At 40.5% G+C, this 20,950-nt stretch overlaps 1 protein-coding gene across 1 annotated transcript in view; it reads left to right on the top strand.

The window, feature by feature from the left end:
- Abca13 (ATP binding cassette subfamily A member 13) overlaps positions 1-20,950 on the top strand; it is a 471,059-nt gene that overhangs the window by 15,879 nt on the left and 434,230 nt on the right. Inside the window, exons 2-3 of the mRNA XM_021177120.1 lie at positions 6,834-6,927; positions 11,411-11,534. Of these exons, the coding sequence (XP_021032779.1) occupies positions 6,834-6,927; positions 11,411-11,534 (218 nt within the window). The remainder of the gene's footprint in view (positions 1-6,833; positions 6,928-11,410; positions 11,535-20,950) is intronic.

The following is a 20,950-nucleotide window of genomic DNA, read 5'->3' on the forward strand; positions in this document are numbered from 1 at the left end:
CCTGGCTGTCCTGGAACTCACTCTGTAGACCAAGCTGTCCTTGAACTCAGAAATCTGCCTGCCTCTGCCTTCCAAGTGCTGGGATTGAAGGCATACGCCACCACTGCCCAGCAAGAGATGCTAATTTCTTTTTTTTTAAAAGATTTATTTATTATTATATCTAAGTACACTGTAGCTGTCTTCAGATGCACCAGAAGAGGGTGTCAGATCTTATTATGGGTGGTTATGAGCCACCATGTGGTTGCTGTGATTTGAACTCAGGCCCTTTAGAAGAGCAGTCAGTGCTCTTAACCACTGAGCCATCTCACCAGCCTGAGATGCTAATTTCTTATACTGCATAGTCTTTGCTTTTTCTGTTTGAAAAATGTTGCCTTTAAAATACTTCATAAGATAACTATTGCTAACTCCAGCTTTATGTGATCAAGGATTCATGTGTAGCTAGTATCTATTATTGTTGTGATTTTTAAATTTGTGCAGTTTCTTTTGTTCTCTTTGTTTAGTCCTGTAAGCTGATGTGCTCTAAGGAATGTGACTCACACTTTGGCAGCTTAGCTAGGGGACTGTATTTGTTCTTGACTCCCCAGTGATCATCTTTTCTAAATGCTTTTATTTTTATTTTTTATTTTTTATAACAGGAAATATGCTAGAGATGATGGTAGAGTTGAAGAGGGAGCTCATCTGAGATAGATGAAAGAAAATCTTTATTACATTAATTGGGCTCTGTGTTCTTCTGTGAATTTTGTTAGGTATTTTATTCTATGCTCATTCCATTTTTTTTGGGGGGGGGGGGATTCTGTCCTGTTGAGACTAATCAATTTGTAGGTCTTTAATAATAATAATAATAATAATAATTATTATTATTATTTTTAGGGATCAAGCAAAGACAATTTTTCCTGTTTCCTCTAACTTAGTGGTTCTTAACCTTCTTAATGTTGTGACCCTTTAATACAGTCCCTCATGTTGTGGTGATCCCCAACCATAAAATTATTTCATTACTACTTTATAACTAATTTTGCTCCCTTTATGACTTGTAATGTAAATATCTGATATATCCCGTATCTGATACATGGCTCTCTAAGGGGTCACGACCCACTGGTTGAGAACTACAGCTCTAACTGTTCTTTTCTACCCTCCTCCTTATTTTGTCTGAAGTTGGAAACTCTCACCATATTTTTATCCAGATCCTCTATGCATGTTCAGACTGTTGGGGTCTGCTAAATTCTCTCCCATCTGAGCTGTGCGGAAAGCAAAAGGAAAAATCTCTATTTGTGCTTGGGATGAGATGTGACAGGAGAATAAAATTGCGACCCTTCCACCCATGAAGGTCACAGAGAAGGGCTCTGAAAGTCCGGTGCAAAGGCAACTCTTCAGTTTCTCCTGGTGGGAATCGCCTCCTTGGACTCGGCTAAAGGAGCAGCGAGCTTTGCAGTTGCTTGGAAAGGTGACCCAGGGTGTTTCAAGCACTGATACGTTCTGGGGATGATTTATTCTTTTTCTTGAGAGCAGAGCCCACGGCACTGCTCACGCCTGGTGCTTTTGGACATTGATGGGCTTCTTCACTTAGAGCAGATCAGAGTGATCTGAAGTGAGAGTTTGAGGCCAGGAGGGAGCGCAGTCTCCCGCGACAGGAGGCATGCCCATTAGCAGGAGTGTGATTAAAAATGCCAAGCGAGTTTCTGGGCTAATGACATATGAGAAGAAAATCATGAGAATGTGAGGAGAAGGAGCGACTTTGCCCCCTGCAGAGAGACAGCCTCATGAAAGGAACCAATTCACGGGTGCACAGAGGACGATGACACAGCAGAATTTAGTGTCTCTGTGGATGCTTCCCTCTGGGGATAATTTCAGATTCAGAACAGTAGAAAGTTCTTCTATTTGCACTTTTCAAAAGGACAGTTGACCAGCTTGTAAATTAAAAAATCCCAGAAATAGTATTCTTTTAGGTTTAATTGGATTTCCTTTTGAATTTTAAAATCTTCAAAGGGTCTTCTTGAAGGGATGTGGAATTATAATACTTGCAGTGATTTTCATTTGCAACTACAAATTTGTCATTGGTTTAAGACTATATTGATGATATTTGTGGTCATGGCTAACAGAGTTTACTTGGCAAAAATTCCTTAAATTTCATTTTCTTTGCATCTAGAAAAGACAGTAAAGATACTAATGTTTTTAATTCATAAGTTGCTTGCACGAAAGATTTAAATACTAAAAAAAACAAGTAAGATGGGCATGCCTATAACCCCAGCTCTTGGATAGAGTTAGGAAGTCAACAGGTTAGGGCTAGCCTCAAACACATAGTGAGTGTGAGGCAAACCTGGACTATTCGAGACCCTACCTCAAACAAAAAGCAAAACAAAAAAGGCAAATGAAATAGAAAATATCAGGACTACCCAAGGCCAAGAGAGGGTTAAATTCTTTAATCAAAACCCTGAAAATGATGATTTTTACAAGGTAGTTAAAAATGACTTAATAGAGCAGGCAAGGAGTTGTTAGGTGCTTAAAAATACTGTATAGTAATGCAAGCGAATTATTTTTACATATCAACTTGAGGCTGGAGCTGTAGTTCAGGGGTAAAGTGATTGTCTAGCATGTAAGAGGCCCTGGGTGGAATTCCAAACACTACCAGAAAACAACCAACATAAAGCGAGTTAATTCCGCATGCTGTAGGGGTGAGATGGGACAGAGTGAGGGTCAGGCTTCACTCTCAATGCAAGAGTTACAGTTTTGTCTACCCAGACTCAAACCCAGGATCAAATTCAAGTGGACTTTTGCTTATGGATTGAACTTAGCTGTGCTCTTTCATAAGTCAGCCAGAGATGTAAAAAAACCATGGTAGCTTGGTCACCAAGTAGAAAGTCAGGCATATTTCTGTAAGTAGGTGATTGGTTAAATAATCTGATATTAGAGGATTAATTAGTATTTAAAGAAAAGTCAGATCTTTCAATGATGATATGAAAAATTCTCTCTGAAAGCCTTATACTTATATAATACACACACACACACACATATATATATATATATATATATATATATATATATATATATATATATAAACATGAATTAATAAACTCAAGGTCATTGACCATTTGGGACAATAATTATGTTCTAGTTTACTTTTGAAATTTTATACCCATTCATGTATTTATTTATAATATCAACTATCACTTTGTTTATTAGTCTATTTATTTTGAATGTTTTCTCTTTATAATGTTGTTTTTAAAAGCTAGCCAAACATAGATAAGAGAGAGATGCCCTCCTCCCTGCCTATAACACTCGGCATCTATGGCAGGCTGAAGAGTTGGCCCTGGAGTCATGAGAGTGGGAGAATTGGTCATATCCCTTACCTGCTATAAGCACTTGGGAGAGTGGGCCCTGCACCTTATCTGAACAGCAGGGTAGAGCTGGCCCTGGTTGTGAGTGATGGGGCTGGGGTGTTGCTGGTTCAGAGAGCATGAGAGCTGCCAGAGAACTCCAAGATCCAGGGCTTTGAATTGGGCGACCTCAACATCTACTCCATTGATGAACTAACTGAGTGTATGAAGGGACCAAACTTGGTCCTACAGTTCCAAAACTACATGATTTCCATGACACAGGGCAACAACAAGATATCCAAGGTTAGTCCCAGTGAGGTTCCAGTATCAGTAGAGTAGCAGAAACCAGAGGCCTTGAGTCAGACCAAAGACTCATTGTAATAAACATTTGCAAACAAGGAAGTATGGAAAAAGGATATATTGTGTGACACACTGTGACACACTACAGCTTCCATGAGATTTTTATTTTCTTTGTTGTTGGGAATGTTGCAAGGGTGGGAGAGGAGGAGAAGAAGAGTGTGATTGGGGTGCATGATGGGAAATTCACAAAGAACCAATTAGAAAATTTAAAAAGCTAGCCACTATATGCCATTTTTTTTAGTTTTCCTCTTTTTGGGGGGGTGGGGGATGGGGTGGGGGTGGGGGACAAGGGAAGCGGGTAGACCTGGGAGGAATGGAAAGTGAGTGTGCTCAGGGTTCGTGATGTGAAATTCCCAAATAATCAATAAAAATTTTATGAAAAAATGATGAATGAAAAAATGCTGCTTTTTACTATAAGTATATTTAATATGTTATATCCATCCATAAGTACAGAATCCTACCCTACTCAAAGTTCCCTATCCCAACATGCAGTAAATTGTTTTGTTGATACATACAGTGCCCAGGACAATATGATGAGTTGCAGCCTCTTAAAGTCTTATTTTTGGTCACCAGTTTTAATTGCAAGGATCAGCAAGTGTTAGTATCTAGTAGTATATACTATTAGTAACCGGCACACAGTAATGGCTACATGGCAAGTCTTCCATACATGCGCCTTTCCCTCTTGGATCATGTTCACAGTCCAGCAGGCTCCTGCCAGTGCTCTGGATCTTTCTCATTTCGCTTTAAGTGCGCCAGCCTGACGCTAGCCTGTCCAATCCTCTTCTCTTTATGTGAACATGAGTTATGAGTTCCAGTAGGGCTGTCAGAGGCTTCCTGCTCTCTCCTTCCTGGCTCAGGAAAGACTTCCTTGGAATGTATTTCAAAGGACTGTTTCGTTTCTGCAATTACACTGGGGACTCAACTGTGTTCTCTTTGCCCATTTGGGGGAACACTCACCTGGGTACACAGAGATTTGTTCTCTGCCTGTCTCCAACAAGCATATTGTGTGAGGGAGATGGTAATGGCAGGTTGAGAAATAAAGAAGCCAAAAAGACCAGAAGCTCATTTTCAGTTCAAGCATTAGAACTTGGAATCTGAAGCCATAAGACACCATCTTCGTTGTCTGACTGGAGACTTTAGCTTGCTGAGTTTTAGGCAGATTTTTTTTGTGCGCGTATCCACTGCCTTACCCATGTTGTATAGTAGAAAAGTGAGATGGACTGAAAAAACAATAAGGATTATTCATAATAATATTGGCTTAAAGATTTTATCTTTCTCACATCAGTTCCTTATTCCACTGTCAGTTCATTTCTTTCAATTTTGAAAATGTACGATTAGGGCCGTGTATGTCTCAGCGGTAGCACACTTGCCCAGCATGCATGAGGACCTGGGTTCCAGTCCTGGCAATGCAAAGATAGTCCAGCTTTCATTTTCCTGTACTCCTCTGGGCAGCTCTTTAGAGTGTCCAAAGACTTGACTATAGTAATCTTAGGTTGAGGAGTTTATTCCAATTTATCCAAAGCAATTCACAGGATGGGTTATTTTAACACAAAAGGTGCTGCTCTTTAGAAGCATGGGCCTGTGGCCTGTGTATATTCACTTGGTTGAGTATTGTGTAACCAGCAAAGTGAGAGCAGGGTTCTCGGATGGGGCCAGGGAATGTGGTTGAGAAAAATGAACAGGAGTTGATTTGTTGAAGCACAGGAGGTGCGGGTGAAGATTTTAATTCTTTAACTTCTTTAATGACACTTCTGAAATTTAAAACAATCTTGAAAATGAAAAGAAACAGGATCCAGGACAGGTGAGAAAGATGAAGAGGAAACATCATGTTATGGGATCTCAAGAAAATGAGCGAGAATTTCTCTCAGCCCCAGCTGAGCCTGGATCCTGGACCTTCTCTCAGCCCCGACTGAACCTGGATCCTGGGGCTTCTCTCAGGCCCCAGCTGAGCCTGGATCCTGGGCCTTCTCTCAGGCTCCAGCTGAGCCTGGATGCTGGACTTTCTCTCAGTCCCAATTGAGCCTGGATCCTAGAGAAAGATCAGGCTATGCTAGGCCTTCAGTTACTTTGTTTTATGTGCAAATGGCTTATTGACCTATAGAGTAAAATGTAGACATGGGATGACTGCATCTTGCCAGAGGCAAAGAGAACATCTGTTAGTTGCCACCCACAAGGCACAGTCTGATAAATAACTATTTCTCAACACAGAAAGGTACCACACTATAAATTTGTCAGAGAAAAATCAAGGTTGGAAGAACATAGGTAGACCACAATAAAACTGTCTCAGGAATACCAGGCCTGAGAACTTCATGGATGTGCCAGACCAAGAAAAGCGTGAAGGTTCCTCTTCTGGACCCTGTAAAGAGGAGGGCCCATAAGTCATGCCAGCCCCACCACCCTGTCAAACCTGACCACCCAGTGTTTGTGTCAAGAGACCCTAGGCAGAAAACTCCCAACTGTCCTAGCGTCTTCAGCATGCTTCAGTCCCTGATGCTCATGTGTCTTACTTGAGTGGTTGTCTGTCTGTCTACTGGCTCATCTGTCGGGACTTAGTCTTGCCTCCCCCTTTGACAGCGGAGCCTGTAAATATCCCGTACCTTGCACTATCTTGTACTTTGTGGCTCAGCTCTGTCTCTGTAGTCTGCCCCAAAGGGAATAGCTGCAGTGAGGACCTCAGGCACACACACCTGCCTCATTCCTTATGCTAGTACCCATGGGGACTATTCCCATCCCTATCAGACTCTATCTTAAGCTTCTTTGAAATTCTTTGGACTTGATTGAGACTTATAGCTCTTCTGTAGCCATTCTGTAATACACATAGAGATATATTTACTACATGATGTGTAATGTGTGATCCAATATTATTTTTGGTAATTGAGATAGGAATAAAGGAAACTGTGCTTGCCTTGGCCAGCTACCAAGAAGGGTGGGATTTTTTTTTTGACACATTGTTGCCAATAAAACCATTGTACCTTGTGAATTTGTTGTTATTCAATACGTTTTGATGCTGTGTTCATCTATGTTTCTGACAATCATGCTCACAACTCAGATAGGGGCAACAGTAACTTTCTATGAAAGTAGCCTGACATGGCTACCCACCATCCTTCATATGGTTAGAGTGCCTAGACACCTGTTCAGCATTTTGTCTTTTATATTTTCCAGGTCCTCTCCCTGGCTGAGTTCTTCTGGCCATGCATCCTGTTCATGATTCTGACAGTGCTTCGTTTTCAAGAACCTCCCAGACATAGAGAGAATTGTAAGTTTCATGTTTTTTAAAAATTATTTTATTTATTTACATTCCAGTCATTGGCCCCCAGCCCCCTCCCCCACAGTTCCTCATCCCATTCCTCCTCCCTCTTGCCTCTGAGAGAGTGCTATCCCTCCATCAGGCCTCCCCCTTCCTTGGGGCCTCAAGGCTCTCGAGGATTAAGCACATCTTCTTCCACTGACAGCAGATCAGGCAGACCTCTGCTACATATATCCCAGGAGCCTCAGACCAGCCTGTGTATGCTCCTGGTTGGCAGCTTAGTCTCTGGGAGCTCCATAGGGTCTGGGTTAGTTGAGTCTGCTGGTCTTCCCTTTCAGCTTCAATCCTTCCCCTAAGTCAATCACAGGGGTCTCTGACTTCAGTCCAATGGTTGGGTGGAAGTATCTGCTTCTGTCTCAGCCAGCTGCTGGTATGGCCTCACAGAAGACAGCCATGCCAGGCTCCTGTCTTTAAGTACATCATAGCATCAGTAATAGTGTCAGGCCTTGGTGTACTCCCAGGAGATGGATCCCAAGGTGAACCAGACTTTCCTTCAGTTTCCATTTTTGTTCCTGCAGTTCTTTTAGACAGGAGCAATTCAGGGTCAGGAATTTTTGACTGTGGGTTAGTAACCCCATGCTTCTACTTGAGGCTCTGTCTATCTACTGGATGTAGTTTCCTTTTCCTAATGTTGGGCATTTTGGCTAACGTCATCCCCATTGAGTCCTGAGAGGGTCTCATCTCCCAGGTCTCTGGTTTAAATACAATATAATAATCACTTTTCCATGGGAAGCTAGTAAATTAGAAATGTCAAAAGAAAAACAACCTCACTTTTCTCTGTTCTTTATTGACAGTGGGGTAGATGACTTGGGCTCTATTAAGACAACAGCAATATACTTGAGGAATGTGCCAGGAAGAGGCAACTCAGGTTTCTTTATTGCTTAAGAATGACATTCATAGATGTTTGCTCAATCTAGCAAATAGATTTATCCTTTCACCAAGCTCAAGTGACCTGGGCTTGGATGTGTAAACCTTTATTCATTTAGGAAGAGCTAGAAGCAGAGTTGTAAAGGAGACACCTTTCATTTTAACAGGGCATGATAGTGACGAGGATGTTGGAAGTAGAGACTATGATGAAGGACATTTACTAATAAACTTACAATAATGTCCATTCCTGTAGCAGCTTGACCACTCAGAGCAGTTTGTCTGTCAGATTTGACAGCTCAGTAGCCGTACCTCTTGAGAAATGGTGACACTGTTTTATTTTAACTATGTCACTTGAAATGTGTGGTTTGTTTTACTGTATCAGCTTTCCACAGAAAAATTATTATTAAATGTTTATCTGTAGTAGGTTGTCAGTAATATTTAGGTTTTGGATATTGAAAAGGCAATGGGCCCAATGACTCCTAGGTGTTTATGAGGATAGCACTGGGTGTTATAGAAAATGATGAAGCTAGGGTATTGTAATTTCAGTTATGAAGAGCTGAAAATCTTTTTCAGGATTTTTAATATTTTATTTATTCATTCAACAAATCTGTATCTGGGATCTATCTTTTATTCCCTCAAAGAACACTCCATCAGGATGACCTATTAGAACAAGATATGACACAGTGAGAAGTGTCATATGGGACTCCAAATAAGAGCAAGTGCACTCATGGTTGAATACCTCAAACTCCAATCCACCAAACACCCACTGGGATGACCTTTATTCTGGGTTCATTCCCAAGAAGGGTTATACAGCCATCTAGACAGATGTCTCTTTAGTTACTGGCTTATTACTCCAGCTTTCTCTAGGACCTTGTGCCTTGTATTTGCTAAGAATTTTACCTTTCTTTAAGCATTTATTTAAACACATTTATTTTCTCAGTTATCATCCACTCACCTTTGTTTGTTTATTCATTAAGTCATCAAATATTCAGTGAATGTCTTCTGTGTGAAAACCATTATGATAAATTCTTGGCATAGTGAATCTTCAAAGTCAGATGAAGGAGATCATTTCCCAGACTCAAAGTAATAGGAGAAAGCTGTTCCCTGGATTTTGTGAATGATCTATGAGCCACAGCACATCGATCAGGAGCTTCCCTATCACTGTCATTATCTCCACGCACTTGTGCAAAGAAAGGGCAGATAGGGTTGGGGTATGTTTTACCAGCACTTTATTGATTAAGATGTTGGCTCATTATAGGACTATTTTTCTGAAAGACTTCCTTTGCTTCCTTCCTCCCTCCCTCCCTTCCCTCCTCTTTCCCTCCCCTCTCTATCTCTCTCTTCCTTCCTTCCTTCGTTCATTCGTTCCTTCTTTCCTTCCTTCCTTGTTTCCCTTTCTGCCCTCTCTCCATGCCTTCCTCCTCTTCTTCATCTTAGTTGTCTTCTTTTCCTTCTCCTCCTCTGCTTCACTTTCTTCTTTTTCTTCTGAGACTTGGTCTGTTTGTGTAGCCCTGGCTGCCCTGAAGCTCACTATGTAGATCAGGATGATCTCACATTCCAGAGATCTGCCTGCTTCTGCTTCCCCAGTGCAGGATTAAAGGTGTGGACCACTATGCTAGATTCCTGAAAAGTTTTGATATTATTCAATAAAGTGTTTTTGTTCTATATGATGTTTAGAAATTTCATGTAAGCTGGATTCTGTCTGAAAGCTTTTACCCAAACTTAAAAGTATTCATTTTATTTTTCCTACTCATGGTTGATTTGTAGAGGGCTGTGCCTATATAACAGAAGAGTGATGACTACCTGATGAGGGAAAATGGTTAAATACAGCGAGAGTTGTATCATTTGCTGGGGAGGGTGTGTAAAGTATAAAAGGGTTTTATATTTCCTGAGCAATTCCTCAGATATCTTTTAAGTTAATAACATGGTAAATAATATAACATTATGGAGTGTAGATTTTTGGAACAGATATTCTGTTTTGTCTTTGCATGGCTTAGGTCCTGGAACTGTGAGTAGGGGCAGCAAGGGGTGAAGAAATGTTGCACACAGATGCTGCTAATTTGGAATTGGGTTTTCTGGGAGAAGCTGTATCACTCGCAAAGTGCAGCATTTGTTATATGCAGTTGAACAGTGATGTAGGTTATTGCATACAGCTGATCAGCTGGCAGGGTTAGTATACACAGCCGAATGATGGAGATAGGTTTATTACATACAGATAAATAAGGAAGTGTGGTTATTACATACACCTGAACAAGGAGGCAGGTTTGGCTAATCTCAATAGGAAGAGGGTCTGTAGGGAAGTAGTCTCTGTGCCATAAACCTCCAGGGGGAAAGCTATGGTGGACTCATCCACATCCACATCAGAAGGCTTTGCCATCTGTCTGAGCTCCACCTGGGGAAGGTGTTGCTATTTCCATGGAGCTGAGTCACTGGGGTCCTTGACATGGCTGTATCTTTGTCAAGTAATACACATTTATTCAAGATGTTACTTGCTCCCTACATTCCCCTATTCCTTTTTTTAAAGATTTATTTATTTTATGTATATGAGTTCACGGTAGCTGTCTTCAGACACACCAGAAGAGATCATCAGATCCCATTACAGATGGTTGTAAGCCACCATGTAGTTGCTGGGAATTGAACTCAGAACCTCTGGAAGAGCAGTCAGTGCTCTTAACTGCTGAGCCATCTCTCCAGCCCCATGTCCTTATTTCTTAGATGTTCAGCATAAATCTTCATGCTTAGTGCAAGGGTGTTTCTCTGCAGTGCTTGACACTAGACCACAAGAAGGATCCTACCACCTGTTATGCCCAACAAAAGCAAAAGGAATGCCTTAGCAATCTTAGGATTGAAGGTGAGAATGAATTTTGCAGTTTTAGCTGGAGAAATAATCTGGTCATAAGTCTTTTTACTTTTTAAGTATGTGCCAATGCAATTGGGCCTCATCCATGCTACCAAGGGCACACTTCCATATCAAAGCCCAAGAACCATTCCATGGTTTCACCAAATATCCAAACCAGCAACACAAAACTACCCATTTCTCAATTTCACATGTTCCAAAAATCTCTCTGTAAATATTAACATGTAACAGATATCTTTAGATTCTGTCTGTTAACATATAACTGCATAGGTATAGATTCTTCTCATTAATACATAACTGCCTATGTTGAAATGTTCTTCCTTTCATTCCTTTGTTTGATTACCCTTAATTCTTTATTTTATTAGTGTGCTTCTCATGAAAGCATTCCCCTTTTTTTCTAATCCTTGGGTGTTCCCCATAGCCAGTGTCTACTGTTCATGGCCCTGTTTGGGCACCAACTTCTGTATTCTGCATCGCTCCAGGACTGACCTAATTGGGACAGCAAGGGAATAAAAAAAAGGAAAAACACATGAACACAGAACAGTTAGATTTTGGTGCACTGGTCCCTAGTGGAGAAGCCACTGCCCCGACAGAAGCTCAGCATGTTTATTATATATGGTTTGACAGCGAGCCAGGTTCATTGTATACAGCACCCTACTTTGGACAATAGTTGTCAGAACTAATTTCTCTCCTTGTGTTTATGACCAGGTTACTTGCAAGCCCGGGATCTGCCCAGCCGGGGTGTTCTTCCTTTTGTTCAAGGACTTCTTTGTAACACTGGCTCAAGTTGTAGAAACATCAGCTTTGAGAGTTCCATGGATCATCATTTTCGGTATGAGAAATACAAACATCCTTTTCAGAATTCCTAAGATGGTTTTATATGCTGCCCCTTCTCTCCAAAGCCCCCAACTTCTACAATGTCATGTAGTTTTTATGTGATTTTAAAAGGCTAGAACTTGGAGTTAAAAACAAACATCTTTTATTGCTTAGATTCACATAAAAATCACTCCTACTGATGTCCACTGTGTTTTGAGACTCAGGTTAAATGTTGATGAGAAAATTTTATTGGCACTTAATTATTTCTTGTAGTAGTTAAACTGTAACTTCAAAATTCCTTTCTTAGTCAGTTTTTCCTTTGGGTGTAGTTGAAAAATGGCTGGTTTGAGGGCTACCTGCTAGGAAGGGTTCTTACTGTGCTACAAGTTGACCAAGATCTTAGGGCAGATTGTGGTCAGATGAAAGAACAGCCAGGCACTACTTTCCTTTCTGCACTAACCCCTGTCAGATGCTCAATGGCTTTACTGACCTCTTGGATTCTTACAATGCTGAGCTATGCCAAGATAGCCCATAGCCTTATTTGGTGTTGCTAATCAAGAGACAAAGCAGGGGTTGGTTCAAGTGACAAGATTCAAAATTAAGAGGTTTAAAATTGGAGAATCCACAATGATGCAGGAACTCTACTCAGGTAGAATAAAGAATGGAAGAATGACTGGTTGGTAATCTTGTTTTGAATTATCAAGTTGCATGATGGGCAGTTGGGTTTATGCTTGTTGTAATTAAACAATTGAAGATTTTAAACAAAGTGAATGTTAAAACTGAAGCTGTTTATCTTTCCACCTTAGACTTTTAAATTTTATGTATATCTGTTGCCTGAATGCATTCATATATACTATGCATGTGCCTGGTACCAAAAGAAGCTGGGAGAAGGTGTTGGATCTCCTGGGACTAGAGTTACAGATGGTTTTGAGTCACCATGTTGGTTCTGGGAACCAGACCAAAGTCTTCTGAAAGAACAAATGCTCTTAACTGTTGAGCCTGTTTTCCATCCCCATTTTTCTACTTTAAACAGAATGCTTCCAGATAGTTTTAGAAACAATGGGTACAATGATTATAAAGTGATGCTGTTTATATAACAAAACATCCTAAATTGAATAGCTTTGCAAAAACATATAGAGTACACGTTGATTTTTCAAAGTTCTGGCTGCCAGGGAGTTCAATCCTGAATGAAGTACTAGTGTTTGGTAAGGATATGTTGCTCACATAAAATACCTTCTACTTGTGTCATCAAATAGTGGAAGGTGCATGGGATTCTCTAATCCTGTTTACCTAGTCTCCTCCCTCATGACCAATTCTCTATCCCATCTCCTAATTTCATTTTAGGAACTGGGCATCAACATGAAGTTATAAAACAAAGATGCAAAGATTGAGACCATTGCAGGTGCTTGCGTTTCTGAGATAGGTATAAAAATAGAGGTGATTTTTTGAAGTCATATAAATAATAATCCTGAAATACCCCATGACCTCATTTCTCTGTCACACATGTACAGAATAAAAGAATGAAGATCCAGGACTCCCAGGGAAGGACTGGGGACTGAGGGTTACTATCACCCTCATTTCAGGTCTCCCCTGGTGCTCTACTCAGAATAGAAAGTCAAGATAATGTGGAATTGGAAAGAATATATTTTTGTAGCCAAACAAATGATATGGTCTGGTTATAGTACCTTCTGATTTGGCAGTTCAACGAAAAACTTATGTTCCCTGTGACCGTTTCGAGTATCTCCTACCTGGCTTAATTATGGTGAATACTAAGGACAAAATACAGAAGGTTGTGACACATTCAGGACAAAGACTCAAGCATTAGGGTGGTAGGGGTTATAATAAGTTCTTAGTAGAGTGGATGTATCTGTTATAATATTTAAAATTTCAGCATTAATGCTCTCTGTCTCTGGTCTCTGTCCATCTGTCTGTCTGTCAGTCTGTCTGTGTGTGCCTGTGCATGTGTGTATGTCATGGTGTATGCAGATGTCAAAGGAAAATCTGCCGCAGTTGATTCTCTGTTTCTACTGTGTGGATACTGGGGCTTGAACCCAGGACATCAGGAAGCAAACAGCTTGACCTCTGAGCTATCTAACCAGATCTTGTTTTGTTTATGCTGAGGTAGGATCTTGATATATAGCCCATGCTGGACTTCAGATCATTATCCCCGTGCCTCACAGTGAACGCTAAGACTATAGGTGTATTCCATGATGCCTAGGCATAAAACATTTTTGTTATATTTTATTTTATTCTTTAAGTAGCTTACAAGGCAACAGGTTTCCTTATGGCATTTTCATGCATGATTACTTTGGTTTGACCTTCCTCCATCCCCCAGTATCCATTGTCTTCCCATCCCTATTTAAACTCTCCCACTTCTCAGCATTCCCCTTTCCATGTCAACTTTATCAGTGTGTTATCATCCTCCTGCCCCTCTCCCTAAGGCTTCTTCTCTAATCTAACCTCTGTGAGACCCTTTCTAATCTCTTGGCATTTCTTCACACATATTCCTGTATAAGCACACAGACATTTAAAGATAGAAACATATAAAGGAGATGTGATGCATGTCTTTCAGAACTTGAGTTAACACCTTTAATATATTTTCCAAATCTATATATCTCCCTACAAATTTCATAATTTAATATTTCTTTATGGTTGAATGATAACTCCATACTGTATATGGCCCATGTTTTCCTTACCCATTCCTCTGTTTATGGACATCTAAGCATATTCCATTTCCTTGATATTTTGAATAAAGCAGCAATAAACAGAGATTTAGTGTGATCAGGAGGTTTTCTCTGAGAAAATTCTACACTTATTTCCATAATGGCCACAACAATATACATTCCTGTAGTCAACATTTGTTGTCTTTTCCTTTTAATGTTAATTTTTCTGATTTGGTGACAGGGAATCTCAAAGTTTTGATTAGAATTTTCTAATGGCTAAGGACTTTGGAAACTTTGAAACAACATCCACTAGCTGTTTATGTTTCTTCTTTTATCCCTGTTCAGTTGCTATGCTCACCCTTTGTGTCATCTGCTTTCTTGGCTCTTTGTGTATTTCTAGATATTAATTCTCAGTCAAATGGCAAATATTTCATCCTGTTCTGTGAGCTGCTTCTTCAGTCAATTGACAGTTTCTTTTGGTATAACAGCAGTCTTAATTTTATGCAAACCCATTTGTTAATTATTCCTCTTAATGCCCTGACAACTTCAATCCTCTGAGGAAGTCTTTATCTGTATGTATGATGTATGTTTTGAAAGTCTTTTCCTAATTTTGTCTGTACTAGTTTCAGAGTTCTAAGTATTAAGCCTTTTGTTTATTTAGAATTGTGTATTTATGTGTGTGCATTTGCACATGAACACTTGTGTTCAGGGTGAGACATGAGGATCTAGTTTCAGTCTTCCACATGTAATATCCAATTTTCTCAGCACCATTTGCTAAAGAGCAGGCTGACTTTTCTCCAATGAGTATTTTTGGTAACATTGTCTAAAACCAGGTCTGAGTAGCTACCTGGATTTATGTTTGAATTTTCTGTTCTATTGACCAAGATACTTGTTCTTGGGCCAGTACTATGCTGGTTTTGTACTATTGCTTAATAATGTAACTTGAAATAAACTATATTTTTCCTGCCTTGTTTATTTTATTTTTGATTTATTTTGTTGAGGATTGTTATAGCTATTGGAGGCCTTTTGTGCTTCCAAATTAATTTTAAGTTTTTCTTTCTATTTCTGTGATAATTAACATTAAAATTTTGATGGTGATCTTGAATATGTTAATACATTAATTTTGTAGCTGGCAACTTTGTTGCAAATGTTTGTCAGCAGTAACAGTGAAGTCTTTCAGAGAATTTCATTGCTGTGTTTTTTAAAAAAGCCAAGGATATGTTTTGTAGAGCATGGTATGATGAGGTGGGTGGGAGGAGTGCCTCAGTGGGTACCAGCTATAGGACAGGTCTAGTATAGAATAGAGTTTATTTGGGGACATGGGAAGGGAGTTAAGAAGGGAGTAGAGGCAGAGAATGGGAGGAGACAGAGGAGGGAAGAGGCCCACCCAGGATTATGTGGAAACAGAGGGGAAGGGGGAAGGGGAGAGAAGGAAGGGCTCAGGAAGAGTGAAGGGGCTCAGAGAGTCAGAGAGAGAAAAGGGGCAGAGAGAGTGAGGAGGTGCCAAACAGTCCCTTTTATAGCAAGCCAGGCCTACCTGGCTATTGCCAGGTAGCTGTCATGTGGAGCCTAGAAGGAATGGCAACATGTATCATTTGCAAATAAGGATACCTTGGTTCCACTGTTTCTTATTTGTGTACTTTTGATTTGCTTTTGTCTTATTGCTCTAGCCAAGATTTCCAGTATTATACTGTGTAAGAGTGGGGAAAATTGAAACCCATTTTTAGGTCCTGAATTTTAGAGGAAATGCTTTCATTTCCCCCATTATTACAGGTTGGATGTGTGCATATATAGATGTTGCTGTATCTAAATATTGCTACTTAAATCAATCTTAGTGGTGGCAGTGGTTCTCCTCACTACCTGCCCCAATGCTCTACACACACACACACACACACACACACACACACACACACACACACACAAAGCTGTGCCACTTCCAAACCTCCCCTCCAATATTTCTAAGTTATTACTGACTAAAACCTACATTCTATCTTGGTTGCTCTGGATCTAGAATTGCATGCAGCCCTCTGTGGTTAAGTTCCGCAGCACCTACATGACGACTGTGTTCTCTTTCCAGCACTTCTCAGGCATGGCATCTACTCCTTTCCTGGTATGGCAGCCATATCCCTTCCTCTCCTTCCTCAGGCCTTTGCCCAGGAATCCTAAAGTCCTGCCTTTGTCTCCCTGCCCAGCCACTGAATATAGAAATATGTTCCTTCTTTTCACAGTTTTTTCAGGACTTTTATCATGAAGAGATAGTGGATTTTATCAAAGGCCTTTTATATATTAAGGTCATGTGGTTTCTAAGTATATGCAATTGGGTTACAGTTATTGATTTACATGTATTGAACCTGTATCTCTAAAATAAAGCCAACTTGATCATGATGAATGATCTTTTGATATACTCTTGAAATTGGTTTGCAATTTGTTTTGTTGAAAAAATTCATTATCTATGTTTCTCCAGGGAATTAGCCAATAACTTTTAATTTTTGTTGTGTTTTTATCTGTTTCTATAATCAGGATAAAACTAACTTCACTGTGAGATTGGCAGTATTCTTTTCTTTTTTTTTATGGACTGTTTGGAGAACGATTGGTATTGGTCTGGTAGACGTCTCCCCTACACCCCAAAATAACTAGGTTTTATTTATTTATTCACTTTTTTGTCTGTGTGCTCCTCCGTTTTAGCACCTACATTTTAGTTTGCAGAAACTTGGAGATTATAAAGTCAACATTGTTTTTATCTCACATTCTCAAAACCATAGTCTGTTGCAAACATCCTTAGCATTACTAGGTTTTTAAGAATCGAGACTAAAATCCCTTTTGGGATTGAGGAGGGCCAACTCAGGGGTGTGGGAAATGTAAGATGACAAAAGAAAGAATAGTACAAGTGGTAAGGGAAGAGAAGCTGGTGGGAAGCCAGCTCTGAGGGCAGCCTCGATTACAGACCTGCCCTGCCAGGACAGCCGGTCGATGTTCATGTTTCAGGTAGTTCAAATTCTGCTGAAGTTCAAAGTAAAAAACCAAAACCAAACCAAACCAAACCAAACCAAACCAAACCAAACCAAACCAAACCAAACCAGCAGCAAAAGAAAGCCAAACAATAGCCACAAAACCCTTAGCAACTCCCTTTTGACTGTCTTGGTTTACAAATACCTGAAAACACGTTTTCATTTCAAAACTAGTGAGATATCACCATGGTTGCTGCATGAACAGGCCAGGATCTTTCTAATCACCTGAGGGAAGCTTACCTTGGGCAGAACCTCCAGGTACTTTCTGACATGGGAGGGTGATTATGAAAATCAGCTTCCTCATTCCTGGCTTTGTAGGAAGCTTGCTTCTGCTTCAGTAAGAGGATTTCAGGGCAAAACCACAATCATTAGTGATAGCAGATCATTCCCACAGTGTTTTTTTTGGGGGGGGGCAGGGGTGTCACTCCTAGTTTAAGAAAGTGAATAATGCAAATTTGAAATGTTCTATGATACTCATATACTCTTCATCTGATCCCCCCATTGCCAATCATTGTTAAGAGGAATGTTGAAGTCAGCCTGGCCAACATGTTCTTTGCTCTGTCCTGCATAACTTTCCTTGTGCCCCACTAGTTTAGACATTCACTCTCAATTTTCGCTTAAACAACGATTTCTACAAAGAAGAAAAGGATTGGGCTCCAGAGATGGCTCAGTGGCTGAAGCCATGTCCTGCTTTTAGTACTAACAGTACTGTTCAGTCCTTAGTACTAACATCCGCTGGGAAGGACCCCACTTTATAACTATCTCCATGGGACCTGACTCCTTCTTTTGGCCTCTGCAGGCACCTGCACTCATATGTGTGCATGTGCATGTGTGTGTGTGTGTGTACACACCCCTACTTCTGCATAGACATGTAATCTTAAAAAGTTTCATTCATTTAATTATTCATAAGCCATGACCACCACTGTTTGTTTTCCCAGTTTGAAGTATTTCTAACCCTCATCATCCCCCCTCTGCTGCTTTCTCTGCTGCTGTCTGCTGTCTTGTCTTTCACATTTTGTCCTGTCTGCTTTTTAAGATGCTCTGATGGCCCAGGACCCAGCTTTTCTCACGAGTAGCTGAATCTTGCTTAATCCAAAGCATCCTTCATAGGTGAGAGTGGAATTGTAATATGAAATCAGCCCCATCCTCCCAAACTTGGCATTTTATCCCAGAAATACTGCTCATGGCATTTTATCCCAGCAATAGAAGCCCTATATAAAGTATAAGTTGGTAGCACATTTGTGGGGTACTTCTGTGATAGACCTGACCATGTTTTGGGGGAGTGTATTGATTGGTTTTGTATGTCAATTTGACACAAGCTGGAGTTATCACAGAGAAAGAAGCCTCCCTTGAGGAAATGCCTCCATGAAATCCAGCTGTAAGGCATTTTCTCAATTAGTGATCAAGAAGGGAGGGCCCATTGTGGGTGGTGCCATCCCTGGGCTGGTAGCCCTGGGTTCTATAAGAAAGCAAGCTGAACAACCCAGGAGAAGCAATCCAGTAAGCAGCACCTCTCTATAGCCTCTGTATCAGCTCCTGCCTTCAAGTTCCTGCCCTGTGTGAGTCCCTGTCCTGACTTCCTTTGGTGATGAACATCAATGTGGAAATGTAAGCTGATTAAACACTTTTCTCCAGAAAATGCTCCCAGTAAGACTGTCCTATAGGCAAGTCTGCAGTGCATTTTCTTAAGTAGTGATTGATGTGTGTGTGTGTGTGTGTCCGGGGGGGGGGGGCAGCTCACTGTTGGCTGTGCCACTCCTGTCTTAGTCAATCTGGAGCTATAAGAACACAGGTCAAAAGGAGCTGAAGGGGTCTGCAACCCTATAGGTGGAACAATAATATGAACTAACCAGTATCCCCAGAGCTTGTGTCTCTAGCTGCATATGTAGCAGAAGATGGCCTTGTCAGTCATCATTGGGAAGAGAGGCCCCTTGGTCTTGCAAACTTTATATGCCCCAGTACAGGGGAACACCAGGGGCAAGAAGTGGGAGTGGGTGGGTCGGGTAGTAGGGTGGGGGGAGGGTGTAGGGGACTTTCGGGATAGCATTTGAAATGTAAATGAAGAAAATATCTAATAATAATAATAATAATAATAATAATAATAATAATGGAACACAGAGCGAGCAAACCACGGGAGCAAGCCATTGAACAGTGTTATTCATCTTTTACTTTAGTTCCTGCCCTGACACCTCTTCTCAGTGATAGACTGTTACTGGGAAATGTAATATGAAATAAACCCCTTTCTTCTAAATGTGCTTATGGCCATGGTGTTTCAGCACATATCTTCTGTTATATTTTCCTTAAATTGCTGTTGTCATAATTTTATCCTACCCACATAAAATTGAATTGGTACCCTCATTAAAAAAATTATTGATCCTCATAGACTCAGAAACCTGGTTCCTCCAAGGGGTCAGTGGATATAGTCACTTCTTTATTTTTCTTGGGACAAGATGCCCCTAACCAATGTCTCTGAGGTGAGACCACCCTTGCATGCTACTTTCTATTTGGAGTCTTTGGAAAGACTCTGAGATGGCATTTCCACAGAGAGCCTATAGGTAAACTCTCTGAAAAGCTGTATATGCCACCATTACCACAGCTGCCTTCAGAATATTGAATGAAGCAGAATTAAACTTGAGCCTTAAGTCTAAATTTAAAGTGCCTCATTTGTTTTGGGTTTATTTCATATCTTACATTCTATTCAACCTTAGAGTTTCTTTTGTTTGAAATGTCAAGGTCTATGCTCTGCTGGATCACCAGTATATTTTGAAAAAAATATCCATTCTCTGCATTCTTACATTTATGACTATAAGATCTTTGAAGATGAGTTGCTCCTTAAGTGTTACCTATATTCTTTTTAGATAATATGTAGCAAAGGTTATGAACTTTAGAATCAATGATGAAATGAATCCAGACTTTGGGGATTGTTGTAATTGAACACATGTTATTTACATAACAGAAGGCCTTGGTTTTTGAGGTCTAAGTGCTGAGCATATAAGCTATAGACTAAACTGTGCTGTTTCAGATATTGAAGCCTTAGCTACTTGTATGGCTGTGCCAATGACGAGGGACTTTAAATAATTAACATTCAAAGATATCCCACAGGAGGATATTTGGTATAATAGACCTCTTGCAAGGAGAGGGAGAGACACCACAGTACTTCTTCTGTTATGTTAGTCCACATTGAAGAATGGCCATCTGAACACCAGGAAAACTCCCCTGCCCTACCTCTAAGCCCAGCCTACACTGTCCCTGCTATCAGGCCTGCGGCTTCCAGATGAGTGAGAAGAGACCTTTGTGTTATCACACACCTGGTGCACAGTGCTTTATTGCTGTGCTCTGTGCTTTGTATTTTCAGACATTTGCTTCTTTGATACTTTTTCATAGTGGAGTTAATGTCCTCATCTGAAAACTTAAGAATTTAAGATTGTCTATGTACTTCCTTTGTTGGTGATATGAACATAAGAATGTGATGAATCATGTTTAGAATAATACTTAGACCATAATACCAGTTTCTTGCTACAAGGGATCCTTGTGTCCACTTTCTTACACCAGTCCTTTCAACTTGGTAATCCCCAGGTTGCAAGGAGGAGGGTGTTGGGCATTTGGTGGGGCTGGAGAGCAGTTCACTTATGTCTTTAGAGGCCACTTTTGGGTTTTAATATGACATCTTTCATATCAGTTAGAAGCCTAACTGATTTCCCTGATTCTCCTCTCCTCTCCTCTCCTCTCCTCTCCTCTCCTCTCCTCTCCCCTCCCCTCCC

The sequence above is a fragment of the Mus caroli genome, chromosome 11 (genome assembly GCF_900094665.2).
Source record: "Mus caroli chromosome 11, CAROLI_EIJ_v1.1, whole genome shotgun sequence".
Lineage (NCBI taxonomy): Eukaryota > Metazoa > Chordata > Mammalia > Rodentia > Muridae > Mus > Mus caroli.